This window comes from Syngnathus leptorhynchus, chromosome 9, assembly GCF_054491065.1.
Source record: "Syngnathus leptorhynchus isolate UIUO chromosome 9, UIUO_Slep, whole genome shotgun sequence".
In the NCBI taxonomy this organism is placed as follows: domain Eukaryota; kingdom Metazoa; phylum Chordata; class Actinopteri; order Syngnathiformes; family Syngnathidae; genus Syngnathus; species Syngnathus leptorhynchus.
The window spans coordinates 10623417-10643633 of NC_141203.1; the positions used below are offsets into that span (position 1 = coordinate 10623417).

Consider the following 20217-nt stretch of genomic DNA (forward strand, 5'->3'; position numbering starts at 1 on the left):
GTCTTGCGTATTATTCCATATCTGCCCAAAATATTCAGCACTTTGTAGTAGGGCAGTATAAGATCTGCTATAAGCCATGTCTGCCATCTAGGGGTAAATGGTGATATTACACTTAAGTTATTTCAACTAAGAGGTTCAATTAAATCATTTGTTCATGAGGCAAGGGGCAGTGCCCCACCAGATTCAGCAGCAGGCGCTATTTCCCTCCATCCATTTTCATAGCATGTCTTCATTAGAGCTGTGGGTGAGTTGCAGCTTATCCTCGCAGAGAAAAAAAAAAGATAATATGAATCTTCAATTTAATACAGAGCTAATATTAATTTACAAAATGAACGTGTATACAATTATCGCTCACCTGCAGTGTAAATGCAACCAAGTGTCAAATGAAGTGCTGTTGTTTCGTCGAGTCTGCATTTTCATAATGGGATTGCGATTATGCTACTGTATGACATATGTATGTTTTATGTCTTTATGTTTTTAACAGGGGCTAATAATTAGCTCACAACACCTACCTGGCCAACGCCTCAGGCCACGCCCCTAAAAAAAATACCTCCGATATGTGCAGGATATTTTCCAATAACGCTATAAAACCATTTTACTTCTTACATCGTGTTTATTACTTGTTTGTTTTGTGTTTAGAGTGCTATTTATTTAAATTAATCAAAAACATAACATGAATGGTAGTTTTGATCAAATATGGCGATTGCCATTAGGTTACAATTATGTTTTTTCCCCACATGTTTTGCCTCCCTAATCCAATCTAGGGAGACTGAGTGTCTCTCTCTCTTTTTTATTTCCAGATCAGCCATTTGTCCTTCATTGAATTATCCTGTGACACCACTTCCTGTCTCCGGGTTGTCTTTTAAGTGTGCCCCTGCAGGACTTGCTCGTGCACATCGAGGAGGAGTCTACCGATGGACTTCCAGTAGCTTGCACGGCCGCCGCCTTCTCCGCGTTCGTTCCCCTCGTCCTCTCCCCCCCTCCCTCCCTTTTTGCTTTCTTCCTCCCATCATCATCATCATCTGCATCATCTGCAGCAGCAGTCCAGTAGCTCCCGGACCTATGAAGAAAGCGCCCCCCTCTCATCCTCCCCATCAGTCTGATCATCGGCACCACCCTGCCAGCCACGATGGGTTACAAGCGCCACGCTACCTTGTTGTCTTGATATCGAGATATTTCAATCATCAAATATGAATCATGCGTTTGATATTTCTGGACACTTTGCTCGTCGGCATCCTCACGCTTTGGCTTCACGCATCACCAGCGTCATCCGGTACGTAGCGTTGTATTTTTGATTTGCGATTTCTTAATCTGTATTTTAGCAGCTCGCGGCTAATTAAAAAAGGGACGCCGTGTCCGATGGCGTCGGGGCAGACTCAAACATGCCAGTTTTTGATCTAAATCGCTACTGCATGTGAATTAAAAATATATGCACTCATTTTAAGGAGGGGTTCTCATTTCAACCGAGCTGAATCGGTGAGTGGGCACTTTTTTTGGAAATATATGAATCATAATTTCCTGCAAAAAAAGTCATCTCACCTGGAATTTGGGCTACTACTAAAAAAAAAAAAAAAAAGTAGTGAAATGACACATTGACCCTTTTGACAGTGTGGCTCGAGGTTGACAGCTGGCTCAAGTGTGTGTTTGTGTGTGTGTGTGTGATTCCCTCGCAGCTTCACACAGTGCAGAGGACAAGGTTGAGAGGGACGCAGTGCCGGTGAAGCAACAGGCGACTGCAGCACCCGTTTCGAAAAACACAGGCGAGCAGGTGATCGCCTACCCATCTCGTCTCATCTACTACCTAAACGAGGACTCTGAGAGTGCCTATCATGACCTGGACACGCGGGCCAGGAGCCAAGCCGCAGAGGGTCAGGTAAGCAAATAGAACGCCGAGTCAGATTGTATTTTTTGTCACCATCAGCAGATCATCTCACCGCATGCTACTTGCTTATCAGACCATCTCACAAGCTTGCAATCCCTTGTTTCCATGCACATAAATAGAAGCCCGAAAAGTCATGCTGTGTGGTGCTGAAGAAAGCTGCATCCAAGCAGAAGCACCATCTGTCATTTGTTCACCACATCTGTTAGCGTTGTCCGCTGGGAACGCCATCGCTAACTTATCAACAGTTTTTTTTTTTGCTTCACCGTCATAAACAGGATTGAGGTCCAGTTGTATAAGCTACACTTGTACATGCACCATGATTTAGAGGATTTGATGAACGCTGTTGTGATATTTATTTATGCGCTACAATTTTGACCTGCTCCGTGCTGGTCTAAATTCTAATCTATAGTGCCTGTCACCAAATTGTCACGTCCACTACGAAAATCAAGGTGCACCATTTTTTTTTATGCCAAACATCCAGTTTGAAAATTAATTACTTTTTGACTTGGTGATTTTTTTTAATTGCTCAAATTTTCATGGGTATTAACCGTGTCAGATTTAGAAGACATTTATTAGTATCTTCCAATGATATTAAACCAAAGTATAGTCATGTGACCTGCTGGTCAAACACAACATTAAACATTTATTATTGGTAAAGGCAATGTTTTGAGAAACACGTTGACAATGGTGGTCATAAACGCATGTAATATAAGTCAAGCGCTGTAATATGAATACGTTTGAACAATAAAACACCATTTCAACGGTCTTTTAATTTTAATGATGATGAACAAATGATGAGGGTGAAATAAAGGTTGCGTTGTGGATGCACCTTGCATATTATATTTACATAATTTACTTTAACTTTTCCACTTCAGTTGTTCACATAAAGTCACAGTGACACACAAGAAAATCAGCTAGCCGCTTCGCTAACATTAGCCACATTGCAAGATTTTTTTATTTTTTTTTTAGCAAATGTAAAAAAACACCGTACTACTTCTGAAATGTATAAATGACTGAATCGTTTTTTTTTTTCCCTCCTCCGACAGGCGATCCACCTTGCTCAGGTCAGCTTCCAAGTCGATGCTTTCGGCACCCGATTTATTCTGGATCTAACCTTGAACACGTAAGTCATTTTTGCCGCCGCAATAGTCATTCCACACAACATTTAGCTGGCACAGCCCCTGCTGACACACAAACAACGTAACAAAATCATGGCCGCTGTGGTTGTTAGTCATAACGTTTCAGACTGCGGTTCGCCCTTTGGTGCGAGCATCCTCCCATAACAGCATCAGCTGCTTAGTAGCTGCGCCACTGTGGCGAGCTTACTGAGCTGACCCCACGTAAGAATGTCATTTTGCAAAGATCAGCTCTTTAATAAGCTTTTAATTGGTTTGATTCCAAATGAGCATGGAGTCAGACATTCTGCAGATCACTGTCCCGTTTAGAGACACGAGGCTCCGGACACTCAATGATATTGATTGGGATCCTTCACAGAGTAGCCCGGCTCTACGTATGTGAGCGCTTAATGTGTAATGTGTACAAAAGGATTTGGAAATGCTAATTGAATTCCTTGGGCTCCCTAATGTGATTTAAAGCCCAGCTATGTCATCAAATATGGTAATATCATACAGACTTCACGGTTGAGCGGTGTCAAATATCTAAAAGCTGGCACACGCTACGGCAGCGGCTTGATTTGTAACCCCTTCCAAATCGCAGAGGAAGTGGCGGTTTGTTTTAACGCCGACAAATAATTGTCATCCCACGAGGCAGGCCGAGTGTGCTTCTCTGCAGCTGTGCCAATAATGGAGAGATTGCAGACATGTTGCATTGTTGTTGACAACAGGGACGGACGGACGGACGGAGGCTTTTCAGAAAAGGAAATGGCTTTTAAATGCATTTTCAGAATTCACTTTTTTTTTCCCGAAAATGATAGACGTGACAGATTGTCGAGCGAGACGCGTGATATCAGATATCTTGAAGAATGTCAAACAACCTTCAGCTTGTAGATTGGAACAGCAAAAGTACAGCGTGACCTTCTTCTCCGAGCTGTAGGTTATCTTAGAGATGCTAGCTTCAGCTTTTTTGTGTGTGTGCGCAACGAGAGAAAGAGGAGTTGGAATTCTGCTTGCTGTTATAGATAATAAAACAAGATTTTTTTTAAGCTAATGGGAGAGGCAAAATATTCGAAACAATTCTGGACTTGCTATTTTATTCATATTTTCGCTAATTACCCCTTTATGGTATGGTTAAAGTGCTTCATATAGTATGTGTTGGTTTTATGACACATTGCATCCATGTCTGGCGACACGGTGGTTTAGTGGTTTGCACATCTGCCTCGCAGTTGAGGTTTTGGGTTCAAATTTAGGCTTTGGCTCTCTCCTGTGTGGCGTTTGCATGTTCTCCTTGTGCTTTGCCTGGGGGTTTCTTCACATATTCCCGCTGACTCAGCACTATAGAAATTGCATGTATGGATAGTATGTCATATTTTGAGCTCTTTTTGAAATACATCCTCTTTATCTATACATCCACTGATGATAGTTTTTTTTTTTATAAAATCACAATATTGATCAAACTCTGTCTACATTATGATAGCGTACATAATGTTCCGGGCTGGTGTCATATGCGGGAGAATGGGACACGATGTTGGAAGTAACATCTGAGGCATCTCAGATTATTCCCGTGCGTTGCAAGCATGATGATGAGGCGTGATAGCATCACTTGAGGTGTCCGAGCATCTTCTGAAATGCTGAGAAGAATCTCCCGCAGTGTATGGCTCCTTTGCTGCATTGTGGCGCTCCCGCGCGTGCCTCGAGACATCCATCCACAGACACGCTTCAAGATGCTCCTTCAATGGCTGCCGGCCAAACCTCACGCACGCACGCCATTACTCCTTGGCATGGCCGACCGACTCTCCGCTGCATGCCTTGTGTGTCACGCTAAAAATAGCGCTTCACTTAGGAGACGCTGTCACGTCTTGGGCGTCCTCTCGTAATAGCGTTGCGCTTCCCCCCCCCGTTGGCAAATGTCACGCCGCCGGTAGTGTGTCACGGGAGAAAATCTGCTAGGTAATCCGTTTATGCCACCTACACTGAAAGAAGCAGATGTTAATTTGTTTTGTTTTTCATTAGTGAGGTGACTCAAGGGGGGAAAAAAACACTTTTGTTGCAGAAATTGCACTCTCTCGGATGTCAGCACACAAACTGAATGTGTGATGGTAATAGACACGGACGACGGGATCTTAACTGGACGTTTTTTTTTTTTGGTTCAGAGTGAAAAAGACACCCCGCAGTCATCCGCCATGTTTTTTTTTTGTAGCATTTCTTTGAAGTTTGTGGCTATGTTGAGCAATTTGATATTCTTCAATCAAGACAAGGGAGTTAATGTTACACCCTGTTTTGGAGGATGTGGCTACTGACCAACCTCTGACTCAGTCGTTGTGGCTAACAGTGAGTTGAATGAATGAATGAACGAATGAATCACAAACTAATAAAGACAGCGACGTCTGCATGCCTTCTGATGCACGGTCATGGAACTGAAGCCAACTTTTTGTCTTCACAGTGACCTGCTCTCTTCAGATTATGTTGAGATCCATTACGAAGGGGATAAACCCGTCCTATCAAAGGTAATGGAAATATTTAACCACTGTACTGCATCGTTATGTTGTGACGTGTAACTAAGTGAGGTGAGCAAAAGTATTCAAAGCACATCCACGGATGATGCACTGCAGTTCTGCACCAAATTCGGGTTGGGTCAAATGCAGAGAACTCAAGTCCCAACTCGCTTTAATCATATTATTGGCGTCTCCTTCAAAGCTGAATTGTAATGTTGTCGTACCAGCGGAATGTGTTAGCGCTCATATGTCGGATCTTATTCGAAGTTGTCCAAATGTCGTGGCCCAGTTGGTGCATAGACTTCTTCGATAAGTGAGGAAGTTAAGCAGGTTGTAGAAGAAGGGGGCTGTTTGCAGCTGCTGATTCAGGCTGCATGGGCTGTAGCTGAATCAGCAGGCTTTGGTTCTACGCAGCCTCCTACTGGAGCTCTGCTCACGTGACGAGGGAGGGGAAGCACTCTGCAGTGTCAGTGCAGCGTTAGATGGATGAAGTGAGGGAAAAAAAAAGGAGTGAAAAGAGAGCGAGAGAGAGTCCTCCGTTCACCCCACGGCTTGACAGCTGAGTCACAGATAGCACCGAGACCTACTTTGCAATATTTTCACGATCGCTACTACAAGCAATTTGCCAAACAAGCTGTTATATCGTCAGAGGCTTCCAATTAAAAATAGAAAAACACAGAGAGAGCAAAGTCAAATCAATAAAATCCGCACATGTATGTGACAGCACTGGGCAGGTTGTTGAAATAAAAATAATTGAATAAATCAAATAAAAATAAAATCAGTAAAAACTGAAATATATATATATATCATTGTAAAATATATAATCAAATAAATACAATAAAAATGTAAAATCAGAATCAATACAAACAGAAATATATATATATATATATATATATATATATATATATATATATATATATATATATATATATATATATATATATATATATGATTATATAAAATATATGATCAAATAAATACAATAAAAATGTAAAATCAGCATCTGCAGTGTCATGAAAATCTGTATTAATAAGTTCCAGATCTGAAAATGCACCACGCTATAGCGCTGAACTGCACGTAGCGTGATACTGCATCTTTTTCCCTCAGGGCGGCGAGCACTGTTACTACCACGGGCAGGTGAGAGGCAACGATGACTCCCGCGTGGCCTTATCTACCTGCAACGGGCTGCAGTAAGTGAACCAAACAGTGTGGTGCTGGTCCAGGGACATATTTCAGCTCCTTTTTTTCTAATATTGACTCACTATCGAGCTGTCTCGCTTCTCTTTTCAGTGGGATGTTTGACGACGGAGCCTATGTGTATCTTATTGAGCCACTGAAACAGACTCATTCGCTCGTAAGTTATCGGCTAAATATTTTAGTTGACAGTCTATGTGGAATGAATGTGATGGACAAAAAGGTCAAATAAACAACAAAGACTTTTCCCCCACAATACTTGATTTATAACACTCCCTCTATATTTTATATTTAATGGTCGGAATCACGTTTGACTTTTTTATTTCGTCACATGAAAATATGTCTCGTCAGGAGTTCGATCAGATCAATAGCACTCTAATGTCTCATTTGGCTTAACGTGACTTTGAGTGGTAAGGGTGTCAACCGGTAAATGGTTTGTGTGAGGATTTTAAAAATAAAAATCTGCAATTATCGTAAACATGTTTGACAGTTTCCTGGCCCGGGGTCAGCGGCCTTTGCCATTCTCTGTCGTCATTTGAGTCGCAAACATGACATACTTAAAGATTAACATTAGAGGGGAGGAAAGGGTGGAGAGGAGAAAGAATGGAGTGTTGAGGTCGAGCGCGAGGCCAGCTCCCTAAACCGAAGCCGAGTTTCCCGTGATAAAAAGACAGGAAGTAGGAAGGTACAAAGATGGCAGTTGGTCTACGACAGACCACATCTGTCACATCTCTGTGAATGTGAGATTTTGAAATCATACCGACACCTTCGCATCTGATTATGTTTTCAACCCTTCAGGACGGAGCTGGACGGCCTCACCAGCTCAGAAGAGCTGCCTCGTTCCAGTGGAAAAATGAGTCACAGCAACTGGGTGAAGATTTACAACACTTTTGGAAAAACATCCTTGATTTAAGAGCCTCCGCCTCATTCTGTCACGCATCATACTTACAACAATGGCCGCCGACTAGCCGAGAGGAAACTTCCAATATCTAAAGTAGAAAAAACATGGTTAAACAATGGACAGGTGTACCTAATGTAGTGGGCCTCAAATGTCTGCAATATGTGTTGATGCACTTTTTTTTTGGGTGTTGTATACACCCGTAGCGGAGGAGGAGAGGCTCTTCTCGGAGCTGGATGACTTGTCCTGGCTGAAGCGGCGGAAAAAGCGAGCCGTGAGTGTCTGATCTCATCTCTGTGAAGTTGGAGTCACCCGCTTGTAAATTGTTATGTAATGATGTCGTTTTTTTTTCTTCGTTTTTTTTACCTGGATGACCAAAAACTTGGATTACCTGCTTCTTTTTTTTTAAAATCTTACAGATATCTGTATTTGAGGAGATGAAATACTTGGAGATCATGATTGTCAGTGACCACAGTATGGTAAGGAATTTTTCTGGAGCTCTATCAAAAGTATCATTTCTCAACTTGTAATTCTTCCTCCTCCTTGCGGCACAAACACAAAACCAAACAGCACACCAGGAATTTTGCCAAGTCTGTGGTGAATCTTGTGGATGCTGTGAGTAAGACCTTCCTTTTGACCAAAGTTGTTTTTCACTGCTTGTGTTTGTTGCTCCGTCAGTTGGACAAACACTTTAGGTCCAGACTGAGTCACTGAGTAACACCAAGGTGGCACCAAGTGAGATTTCCCCCTTTCATTCCCGCCATCAGCGTGATTCTTGTTTAAAATGATTTTATTTCAAGCCCCTTTTTTTGTGTGTGGAAGGATTTGAACATGTCAGCTCTTTGGCCTTCCGCTCTTGTTTATGTTCCCGTCGTGTGCTTTCAAGGTCGTCGTTAATTGCGTCAAAATGATTTAACGGTGTCAACGAAGAGAAGTGTTATTGCACAGAAGCGGTGACTATTTTTTTTTCTCTCTGATGTTTTCAAGCGGTATTTTTACAAGTACCACACCGATGTGCTAAATACCCCAACAGAAGAGTGGCAAAAAACAGAGGGGTGCAAATTTCAGATTCCGAAACCCACTTTACACTTCTAAGGCAATGGAAATGAAAATAAAGACACACTATGTGGATACAGCACCATCACTGCCAAATGCTTGTGATCAAAATATATATATATATATTTTTTTCAAATAGTGACATCACTATTTTGACACATATTTAATCCAAACAGTGATGACACTAAAATCTGTAAATTATTTCAAAGGGCTTTTGTTGTATAAGCATAGCTTGAACCTAGTCCAAAATTCATGTCCACAGCAAATGAAAATTCCATTATTCTGTCAGAATCTGTGCGGCTCGTTAGTTATAAATTATTCCTTTCATTTACAGTTGACACTCAACTTTTTAAAGATGCACTGCCATCTGTTGGTTTAAATTGTGAACTGCTTTAAGAAGCAATTTTTTTTTTTTTTCTCCAGGAAAATTACTTAGCATTTAACTTTGTTCACGACTCATTTGTATAAGCCTCACGTGTGTATTTTGATTTATTTTTATTCCACTTGAGCTGGAAGTCCATCTCAGCTGACATTTGAGGCAAGGCTACATTGACGTGGACTCTTTCCATTCAATGGCAGGTCTTCAAAGAGCAGCTGCAAACACGTGTGGTGCTGGTTGCTTTGGAGATCTGGACGGTTAAAAATCCCATTCCGATCAGCGTCAGGCCGCTGGAAATGCTGCGTGATTTTTCCAAGTACCGCCAGCAGAGCATCAAGCACCACGCAGACGCCGTACATCTCTTCTCGTAAGCTCCAAAAATCACATTTGACGCCCGTGTGATGACACTCCTTGACTTTTTTTTTTTTTTTTCTTCCAGAAATGTGACCTTTCACTATCGTAGAAGCAGCGCAGCCTACTTCGGAGGCATGTGTTCTGTGAGCCGGGGGGTCGGCGTCCATGAGGTCAGATTCACTAATATCCTCTTCATGCCCATCATGGATGCTACGTGTGACCGACCCTCTGCTGCTCCAACAGTACGGCAACACCTGGTCCATGGCTGGCTCTTTATCTCAGAGCCTGGCTCAGAACCTGGGCATCCAATGGGACCCCGCATCAAAGAGAAGTAAGCATTTTAGTTGACGTTTCCGACCAAAGTAATCTATCATTGTTGACGAAAAGCCATTTTTTTGTCATTGAACCGTTTGCAGATCTTTTCATTTGTTTCCGTGTGACCTGCTGAGTTGCACAAGGCTGGAACTTGTCACGCCGTAAAAGTCATTTCCCAAAAGTGCAAGGGGTCTGAATATATGACCCGTTAGAGCGCCTGTAAATTGCATTTGATGTGAGACGTTAAACCAGCCGCTGACCTACAAATAGGACACAAATCAAATACATTCATGCTTTAGCAAATTATGAAATTACTGGCCCCAGTAGAATGCAACGCACAAGAACAAACATATTAGAATTGTTTTTTTTTTAAACAGCAATTTTTTATTATCTTTTAAACAAAATATTTAGCTTATATGTTGCCCTATACGAATAATTTAAATATAATCATTGCAATTTTGCTGTATTTAAAAAAATAAAACTAGAATGTCCTGAAATATTGCATTCTTCTTTCCATGCCCTTTCCTGTCGTCTCTGATTTGCAGAGGAATGCGGTTGCACTGACTCGTGGACCGGCTGCATCATGGAGGACACTGGGTAATGTCCAACATTAATCCTCTTGGCTGCGGGTTGTAAACTAGCAGGAAGTTAGAAACGCTCCTTGGGAATGTCTGATCCTCGAAATGAATGCACATAGGAAATGTCAACACACACACATCAGTTAAGCAATTCCATGTTTTTTCCTGATGTATTTGACAGATGTGTCCTCCTTCCATTCCACAGTGTCCAACACCCTCGGAAATTCTCCAAATGCAGCATTTCCGACTACAAGGACTTCCTCCTTAAAGGCGGAGGCTCGTGTTTGTTTAACAGGCCCACAAAGGTTTGAAAAAAATTCAAGGTTCAAGATCACTCGGAATATTTTATATCCACTCCATGTATATCTCCAAAGTTGTTCGAGGCCAACGAGTGCGGGAACGGATTTGTGGAAGTGGGAGAAGACTGCGACTGCGGCGCCAGAGCTGTGAGCTTCACACACACACACACACACACACACACACACACACACACACACACACACACACACGTGTGTTTTGCAGGCCATGTGTGGGTGTTGGTGAAGATGCAGTTCTGTTTTTATGTTTCAGGAGTGCTACAAGGGATGCTGCAAAAAGTGCTCGCTGGCCAACGGGGCACACTGCAGCGACGGCCCCTGCTGCAATACCACGTGCCTGGTAACAGTTGGAATGGATGCACGGTTTTGACATGAGGCTTTTCCGATATGTTCATGCTCATATTTTTTTTCTCTTTGGCAGTTCTTCCCACGAGGTTACAGTTGCCGCTATGCTGTGAATGACTGCGACATTTCAGAAACTTGCTCTGGAGACTCTGGACAGGTGTTGTTGGAGAGCAATATTGCATCTTTCACACTGCTTTTGAAAATAAGCTTCTTATTTTATTTTATTTTTTTGCTTGGATTTGGGGAGCAGCACCATTAATTGGATTGCAGTATTAAATTATTATTATTTTTTTAATTACTTTACTTAATTATTATTATTTTTAAAACATTTTGGGTTTGTTAGTTTTTCTTTTAACAAAATAATTGCGTTTTCTACACAGGCACAGACCCAAAACCTTTTTTCAGAATCTTATGATCGCTAACATTTTTTTTTTTTATCGAGTCCCTATGAGCGGACCCGTTACGAAATCATACCAGTATTTGGCGGGCTACTGCTTTGGAACATTGAAAAGCAGCGATGGGATATGGATGTCACGGCATGGTAGCGTCCAATCACATGTCTGTGATAAATGGGCTTTCTGTTTATATAGCACTTTACTCCCCTTTCACCACCGAAGGCGCTGGGCAATGTCACCTCATTGACCCAGTGATTAATGGTCTATGTTGTAATGGAAGGGAAGTTAACAGCTCGTGCACGCGCTGCCATTTTCTCTGTGATGAAATGCAATTATGGCACGAGGTTATGGAGAGACTTGAGGGTGAGGGGCACAGGGGACTTGATAAAGTGCACTGGTAATGGAGTGATGTCATCCCCATGCTGCTCAGTCATTATAGGGGCAAGGCGGGGCCAAATTTGTTTTTTGAAAATGGCCAAATGAACTAGCTTGTTCGTTAATGAGGTATGAAATATCCAATAACATATAAAATTATAAAGAAAATATGCCTAAAATGATATATATTTTTCTATCCAATTTAATTTTTAAGATGATACAAAATGTATAAAATATATAAAATTCCTATAATAATCGTAGCTTTTAGTCTGCTAACTTAATGCTAAATCATGATGTCAATAAAAAGTGGAGGTAAACGCTGAAGAAATAAAATTTTTCATTTCCTGTGTATTTTCTGTGAATTGTTAACCCATTTACATTTTGTCTTTGTTTTATTTCGACTTGTGTTTTTCCTCTTGACAGTGCCCTCCCAACCTTCATAAACAAGATGGATACCTCTGCCAGGTGAACCAGGTAGGCATGACAATATAAGCTCTTCTGGCACCATGCACAGATGTTCCAAAATTTACTTTCCCACTTTCTGCAGGGGCGGTGCTACAGTGGAGAGTGTAAGACCAGAGAGAACCAGTGCAGATACATCTGGGGGCCAAGTAAGTGGAACGGGCTCCACGAAAAGAGCTTCAGCTACAGTACAGTTGGCATAGCCCCGCCTACTCTGCTTTTTTCAGAGACCGGAGGCTCGGAGAAATTCTGCTACGAGAAGTTAAACACCGAGGGCACCGAGAAAGGCAACTGCGGAAGGGACGGCGACAAATGGATCCAGTGCAGCAAACAGTGAGTACCGAGAAGGAATCTTTTCCACATATTGCTCTAAATTTGCATCTCTGTAGCTTCCAGTTGAGAAGTAAAGCCTTTGAAATTCCTGCAAGTTTGGATTTTTCAGACAGACAGGAACGGTGAAATTGTTCCTTTTCTTTTTTTTTTTGTTGAGCTGCACCTTGTCAGCACTTCTTGAACTTTTACTCAACTGGGATTTATTTGACAGTTGCCCCCCGGTTACAGTATTTGGCTGCAACTATGCAGTGGTCATAGATTCTGTGACCGTTTTTTTTTTTTCCTGCTGACCTCTTTGCAGAGTTTGTGTTTTTTCCACACTCTGGAGAGAGTGAGGCCATTCCAAGTTCTAAAAATAAACACGTTTTACGTTTCCGCCTTTGCTCAGCACTTGTATGGGATTTTCCAGGTGTACTACAGCGGTCAAAATGTCGGTCTCAAGATGACGTCATGGAAAATTATGATTAATATCTTTTAATCTGCTTTCACAGCGATGTCTTCTGTGGTTATCTCTTGTGCGCCAACATCGGCCGCAACCCCCGCATTGGAACGATGAAAGGAGAAATCACCCCCACCTCTTTCAACCATCAAGGCAGGCTGATAGACTGCAGGTAAGCTCGTGGTCAAAAGGTGTCTGTCAATCCTCACTTTAACCCCGCCCACTGGCGTTTCCTTGCCAGCGGCGGGCACGTTCTTTTGGACGACGAGACCGATTTAGGCTACGTGGATGACGGGAGTCCTTGTGGGCCGTCAATGATGTGCCTTGACCACAAGTGTCTGTCCATCCAGTCGCTCAACATTAGCACTTGCCCTATCGGACCCAACGGACAAGTTTGCTCCGCCCATGGGGTGAGTGCACGAAAAAAAAATAGGTGGACTTGCCGTTTTTCGTGTCATTGACTCTTCCGTTGTTTGTATGCTGCGGAAAGGTGTGCAACAACGAAGCCACATGCACCTGTGACACCACGTGGGCGGGGACAGACTGCAGTATGCCCGACCCACCTAAAATCCCCGAGACGACTCCAACTCAAGGGCCCAAGGGTCAGTTGTCACCTCTTTCTTTTCAAAATATCTTTCGATCGCATATTGGTAGAAAGTTCTGCCTTATTTTCTGTGTCACTGCTTTAGACAGGGATTCTCAATTTGGTACTTGGGCTCCCTCTAGTGGTACATGCAAGAACAACGGCCTGAGTACAGTTCAGTTGTATTTAGTCCAATAGCGCAAAACATTTTCCTGTTTATAAAATAAGTTTTTTTTTAAATCATAAGGTATAGTTTTGTGTTTTTTTCAAGTATGTCTAAACCCCAAATGGTAAAACTGTCAAATGTTTTAGTCGCTTACAACAACATTAAATGTCGTTGCAGAGGAGGACTTGGACCCAGCTGTTTTAAGGGTTGGGGGGGGTGTTTAGCTGGGGCTTGTGGGCATCACTTGATCCAGGACTCTTGACGCGGAGGCCTGCTGTTTTGTCTTTTGCCAGGGTGGTAACCATGCTCCTTTTCCCTCCACACAGTGAGCGTGGCCACTAACAGGCTGATAGGGGCAGTAGCAGGGACCATTCTGGCCCTGGGGGTGATTTTTGGAGGCACAGGGTGGGGAATAGCGTAAGCATTTTTTTTAAGCCTTTCACAGCTCTTCCTCTCATAGTGGTGCCTCAGTGTGCGGGCGGTTTCGTGAGCCGGCCTGAGCCCGTGTGTGCGTCCCGGTGGCTTTGTGTCTTCTTGTGTGTTTGGTGATGACCATATAATCATGTCTTATGATTGGTTGTTTTCAGTGTCGTGTGATTGATTGATGGACCGCCCCCCCCTTCCCTTTCCTCTCCCCTTTCCTTCCGCTTCCTGGTGTTCCCCATTACAAGCCCTCTTCTTCTTCCACCTGCCTCCTCTTCTTTCTCTTCTTCTTAGTCGTCATGTGGTTGCTCCCGTGATCCTCTCCTTTCTGGGGCATGTGGGGCATTTAGATGGGACAACTGTCCGACAACCAGAAGAAGTATCCACCTTAGTGACCTGACCTTTTCTGCGTGTTGACCCCGCGAAAAAAAAAAACAGTCTCTGCAGGCCATACAAAGCGACATCACCCATCAATCTGTTTAGTCAAACATTTGATGGGTGCTCAAGCTTCCCAAAGCAAGGCCACCACTTAAATGGGGGCCGGAGAGCATGCGTGACGTTGTACCCGTGTTTAGTTACATGTGTTTGCTACAACGAGCTAGCATAGGAACTTATGTGTTTTTTTTTCCTCCCCCCTCCAACCCCATCATAACCCTTTGCAGGTCCTAGTGCCACCAATCTAATAATAGGCTCCATCGCCGGAGCCATCCTTGTGGCCGCCATAGTGCTGGGGGGGACTGGATGGGGTTTTAAGTAAGCAAACACGCCGCATGCCTCTCCTGCTCGACCACCAGCATCCCCCGCTGCTTTTTAGACGCCAGGGTTTGAGCTCCTGCTGCAGGATATGCAATTTCCCGGGAACGGCGAGCTTGTTTTTTTGTTTTTTTTTCACGAGAGCGCGTAGGAGGATGTTCGACGGGGGCGACGAGCTCCGCACGCCGCCGGTCTGTGGATCTGTAGCAGAACCTCAAACTGATTAGGCAGATCGGGCCGAGCTCGGTGCTTTGATATGCATGCTGAGGCGAGAGTTTTTACAAGGTGTGTGATTATTTTGCGTAGAGAATAGCGAGCCGGTGTGTTAGTGACGGTCTTTACTCGTCTTTGGGCTTTTGACGTCTGATTTTTAAACCGACAAATGTAAAATAGTGTATGAGAAAGGACAGTTGTGCATGTTCACTCGGGTTTGGGAAAAGGCTGGGAGGCAAATTCTCAAAGCTCGACTGTTTGAGGGTGACGCTTTTATCCTCGAGCAGATAAAACCTGCTCCGCCCACACCCCCTACGCGTCACCCCCCCCCTCTTCCTTTGCGCCGGCCGCCTTCGCTGCCTGCTTCACAGAGACGAGCACTGCATGACACCGAGCACAACCGGGCCGGGTCTCCTATTGGATCAGGTGCATGACACGACGAGCGCTAGGAGCCCCACAACAAGCCACAGTACGGGGAGGTTTTGCATCACTCCTGTTGTCTTATTTGTTGGTGTGCCATTTTTGTGGTAGTCGCCGATACCGCCGCCGCTGTTGTTGTTGTTGTCTTTCCCGCCCTCTGTAAATGATTTGGAGTTGATTATATGTCAGCTTCCTTTCTACGACACCGTCGGCACGCACGCCGCGGTTGAGCGCAAAGAGACCACGGAGTTTGTTCTCGTTCACAGACCTTCAAAGCTTCCGAGACATCATTTTGCAAATTCGGCAAAAGTTAAACGAGATGAAAAGAGTTCGTGAACGTCAACGCCTCCGCGGACCTCGTTGCGGCCGAGCCGCAGTGGTCAGCACGGAGAAGCCGTCTGTCTTGATTTTGTGTTATGATCTGATTTCAATCCTCAAGAGCACTTTAACATATGCAATTTCACGTTCTCAATTTTCTTTTTAAAAAAAATTGAGAATATGCATAGGAACACAAATTCAAAGTGGTCCACTAATGATCAAGACAGAAAAGTGAGGCTACACTTCCCATGCTGCACCAATCATATCACAGATGTGAATTTGTCGAACGCTAACTGGTGTTTCTTATCTCCTCGCAAGAAATGTGAAGAAGCGGCGGTACGACCCCAACGCCACGGCCATTTAACGCTGAAGGCCCCACGCCATTTGCAGACGGACTTCCCCAAGGCTTCCTTAGTTGGCTACCTGACAGCCAGACTGCACTTATTGCTGCTGACTTTTTTGGCATTAGATTTACTTGAATAATAATATATATATTGAAAAAAAAAAAAAAAAGATATAGTGGACATTTTGACAAATTCCATGGTAGTGACATTAAACGCGTGCAACCTTTTAGCCTTTTCCACATCACTCATCACTCGCAAGCCTGATCCGTAGAATGACAGAACTCTTTTCAGTGCCAGTGCGCAGGTGTGCTCCGACACCTGGCATGATCTTCCGGCATGAAGAGCACCTTTCCACGGGCTCTGCATGGCTACTTAAGCTGTGAATATTCAGCAAAAACACATCCTTCCAAAGAGAAAGGAAAGCAATGCGGGAAACCTCATTTCAACTATGACGACGTGACAGCGGACTGCATGTCAAAAAAAAAAAAATTGTACATAATTTCAGCACATCAGCTTTGAAAATGATTTTCCACTGACTTTTTTTTTTTTTTAAACATTAGCATGTTTTATAGCAGGCTATTAAAACACTAATAATGACGATTTCGGGCCCAAAAAAAAAATGGAACATCTGGAGCCTCGACGTGGGGCGTCTAAGAGAAGCATGCCAGAAATCAAATGCCACCCGCGGTCCCGTCGTAGTATTGACGTCGAAGAAAAAGCCAAAGAAGCAATCACCGTGAACATATGGATGTTGCACACGGAGCACTTTGCCCTCTGTCGTGTCCAGCCAGGGCTCACCCATCCACACACCCACCTCCCACCCCCCCCCCCCCCACCTACCACATCCGGCTTTTACTCTCATAGACTCTTAGTAGGATTCAAGTCTACAGGAAACGCTGCATGCAATCACTACTCTATAGTGGGCTTATAATAATTCTATAGGGGAGACCCCCAGGATCTGTTAAGAAAATATGCTACAAAAAAAAAAAAAAAGATAAGGTGCATGTCAACAACAAAACATTTAACTTTTATTTACTATGCAAAGGAGAGATATTGCACAAAATAGGACAGATGTGGATTTGGGGGAAAAAAAGAAAAAAATGTTCCGCTATTCATCAAGTTTCTATTCGGCCGCTCCCTCGTCTTGTTTCATTTTGCTTCAAAAGAGCAAGAATAACAAATAAAGACCCGATTCATATTTACAAGGACGAATAAGCAAATGAGAGCACTTATGTATGTATGTGTGTGTGTGTGTGCGCGTGTGTCTCATCTGATGTTTTTAATTCCATTCACACTAAATGGTGCCTGTACATACCGAGGGAGGCCTCGTGCAGGGTTCTTCTTGTTGTCCTCTTCAGATGGTGGTGGGTGTGTTGCCTCCATGTCTAGTCTGCTCTTCCACTGTCCTCTCTCACTGCATCATGTACTGTACACTTGGACTGGTCAATAAACTACTGACTCCTTTTAACTCTTTTTTTTCTTCTTTCTGTCTTTTGCTTTGACTCCTTCCTTGATCAGATTCCTATATGAATTTGAGCAGCAAAGTTGAATCCAAAATGTTTTTTTTTTATTATTATTATTTATATGTTAGATACAGGATTATGACATCTTGTTCTAAGTGCAAAATTACTTTTACTTTTTTTTTTCTCAGTAGCTTTTGTTATAACGGAACACTTTGGAGTGCGATTGTCTTTTTTTTTTTAATGTATGATCACAATAATGAATGGCTGTACAATTCGCAGCAGGAACATTAAAAGTTGGCCACTCACTGTGAAGATAATAACGGGCGACGTCACACATGCGCCTGACATTTCGGTAAAAGCACGGAAATGGAATTTGTGCTGCATGTCCTCGCTTTTAATCTTGACTCAGCCCTTGAATTTGAGTTTTATGACACCACACCATCCAAATGGAAATGATTAATCAGGAAAGAGGTTGGTAAGACAACCACAAGATGTCAAATATGAGTACTTTTTTTTTTTATTAGAAAAATTTAATTCCATGAGTCATCTACACTATAAGGGACTTTAAATAGTCATTTCTCCAAATAACTGTAAATATAGTCTCACAATTTACATTTACAATTGACTATTTTGACTGACTAAGATTACTTTCATTTAGTAATAGTAAATACTATAATAATAATTTAATTTTGTAGTTTAGTGGCCTCCCTCCCATGTGTCACAATACTGTAAGACTTTTAAGTTTTTTTTTTAATGATTAATTTTCATTATTACATTGAATCAGCCTGTTGAGAAAGGTTATGAATCGTTTTGGACATGAGACTTTTGACAAAATATAAAGAAACAAAAGAAAAAATAGCATTTTATTAAGTCAAATATAACAAATATAGCCGTTGAGATCTGCAAGAAATAGAAACTTTTATTTGCATATTGAAAAAGAATAAAAAAAAAACATACGAAATGTCAAACTTAGACATGTAAGTATGTACACTTTGTGTGTGTGTGTGTGTGTGTGTGTGTGTGTGTGTGTGTGTGTGTGTGTGTGTGTGTGTGTGTGTGTGTGTGTGTGTGTGTGTGTGTGTGTGTGTGTTTTTTTTCTCCTCACACATGTTGACTGTGAGTATTTGTTGCAGCCTCCCAAGAGATAGTTTGATCGCTCATTTTCTTTCTTGGTTGCATCCATTGCTCACTTCAATTTATATAGATTGAGCACAGTGCAGGGGACAACAAAGTTGAGCAGTGCTGACGAAAGGACGAGGCGGTGACGTCACTAAACTTCCCAATTTTTTTATGGTAAGTGATCAATTTGCGTTTGAATCAATTTAGGTGGTGTTATGCCCTCAAAGGCCAAATGGTGCCTTGCGGTGCTCACTGGCCTGATCTGCAGATGCCCCCGCTGGCACTGAATAAGCCGGTGGCCACAATGTTGGTCCTGAGCTGCGTGTGCGCGGTGCCCCTGCACGGCCAGGTGGACCCCCGGCAGGTGGACCCCCTGACGGTGCCCCGCGCCGACCCGCAATGCTGGGACTCGGCATCGGCTCGACTCCTGGAGATGCGCTCGCCCAGGATGGCCGACACGGTGGCTGGCTTCTGGGACCTCATGGAAGTGCTCCGGGCGTCGGACAATACCAAGCACACGACCCTCTTTTGGGACCTGGCGAGGATCTTCTGGGAAATGTACTTGGACTGCGTCATGTCCAGAAGCCATGGCCTCGGACGAAGACACGTCACCAGGGTGCATTCCCTCACCACGGACAGTGAGTATCACAATTACAAAAGTAACAATGGTCAGAAATAAATAGATTAAAAAAAAAAGTAAATAATGAATTTATTTATTTTTTAACAAATATCCTCAACTTATTTTATGCGATTGTTTTTCTTTTATTATTCAACAGACGCTCATTGCATGTTGCTTTTGTCGACCTTTTGTAGTCCATATTTTCAGCTATTATAATTATTAATTGTGAGTAAAATGGTACACATTACATCAATATGATTATTTTAACCCTTCATTCTAAGCAGTTTCATCGCCATTGTTGATTTTCACTGCTTGAATGTCCAATAGTTTGCCATAGTAGCACTTTTCAAAGTAATAGGCTACAAGTCAATTATTTAATGATCATCTCTCTGAAGGTATAATTATTATTAAACATTTTTATAATTGATCTTGGTCTCTTATGAGACAATATAGACAATACAAGACAATCATTTCACACAAGACCTTTCACCTTTACGTTCCATATGAAACGAAAAAACACTCAATATTGTGTTTGCAAATTTTAACATGTGTTAAAATGCTATATGCAAACCTTTTGTATTTTTAGAGCAACTCAAATTCAGTCTCGTAGTTAAATGGTGACTGCATCGCCGCTTTTTTGTCACACGATCCCTTTTCTCAGCTTGATTGTTTGACTGCACTTACCTTTTTGTACCCATGTGTGCGTGCATCTCCAGAGTCGTTCAAGTTCAACAGCTCTGGGGCAAACTGGAGGATGGGGCTCAGCGTCCGAGTGAGACACAAAGGTCACATCAAAACAATAAAGCGCAAAACGACTTGAAATATGCACCAATAAAACACCATGACACTTACTGGATAAAGCAT

General features: G+C 42.7%; 2 protein-coding genes across 6 annotated transcripts; both read left to right on the forward strand.

The window, feature by feature from the left end:
• Positions 1 to 652: 652 nt before the first annotated feature.
• On the forward strand, positions 653 to 18049 carry adam23b (ADAM metallopeptidase domain 23b). Of its 5 annotated transcripts, none has more exons than XM_085920788.1 (26): positions 653 to 1273; positions 1674 to 1873; positions 2929 to 3005; positions 5441 to 5504; positions 6600 to 6682; positions 6783 to 6846; positions 7485 to 7557; positions 7791 to 7858; positions 8004 to 8063; positions 8155 to 8199; positions 9220 to 9386; positions 9459 to 9543; positions 9617 to 9704; positions 10234 to 10285; positions 10472 to 10571; positions 10641 to 10712; positions 10837 to 10923; positions 11005 to 11085; positions 12122 to 12172; positions 12246 to 12309; positions 12388 to 12493; positions 12985 to 13104; positions 13174 to 13342; positions 13423 to 13534; positions 14008 to 14098; positions 16127 to 18049. In XM_085920788.1, exons 1-26 carry the CDS (start codon positions 1198 to 1200, stop codon positions 16170 to 16172), a joined length of 2301 nt encoding a protein of 766 aa, XP_085776914.1. In that variant the 5' UTR covers positions 653 to 1197; the 3' UTR covers positions 16173 to 18049. The 5 variants fall into 5 exon arrangements, with proteins under 5 accessions (XP_085776914.1, XP_085776915.1, XP_085776916.1 ...); XM_085920789.1 differs by lacking the exon at positions 16127 to 18049 and adding an exon at positions 14767 to 14851; XM_085920787.1 differs by lacking the exon at positions 14008 to 14098 and adding an exon at positions 14767 to 14857 and having other exon boundaries at positions 655 to 1273; positions 16127 to 18047.
• A 953-nt stretch (positions 18050 to 19002) lies between these two features.
• LOC147051128 (protein FAM237A-like) lies at positions 19003 to 20173 on the forward strand. The gene is made up of 2 exons (XM_085921264.1): positions 19003 to 19372; positions 20070 to 20173. The coding sequence occupies exons 1-2, from the start codon at positions 19003 to 19005 to the stop codon at positions 20171 to 20173; spliced, it is 474 nt and encodes a 157-aa protein (XP_085777390.1).
• The last annotated feature ends 44 nt before the right edge of the window (positions 20174 to 20217 follow it).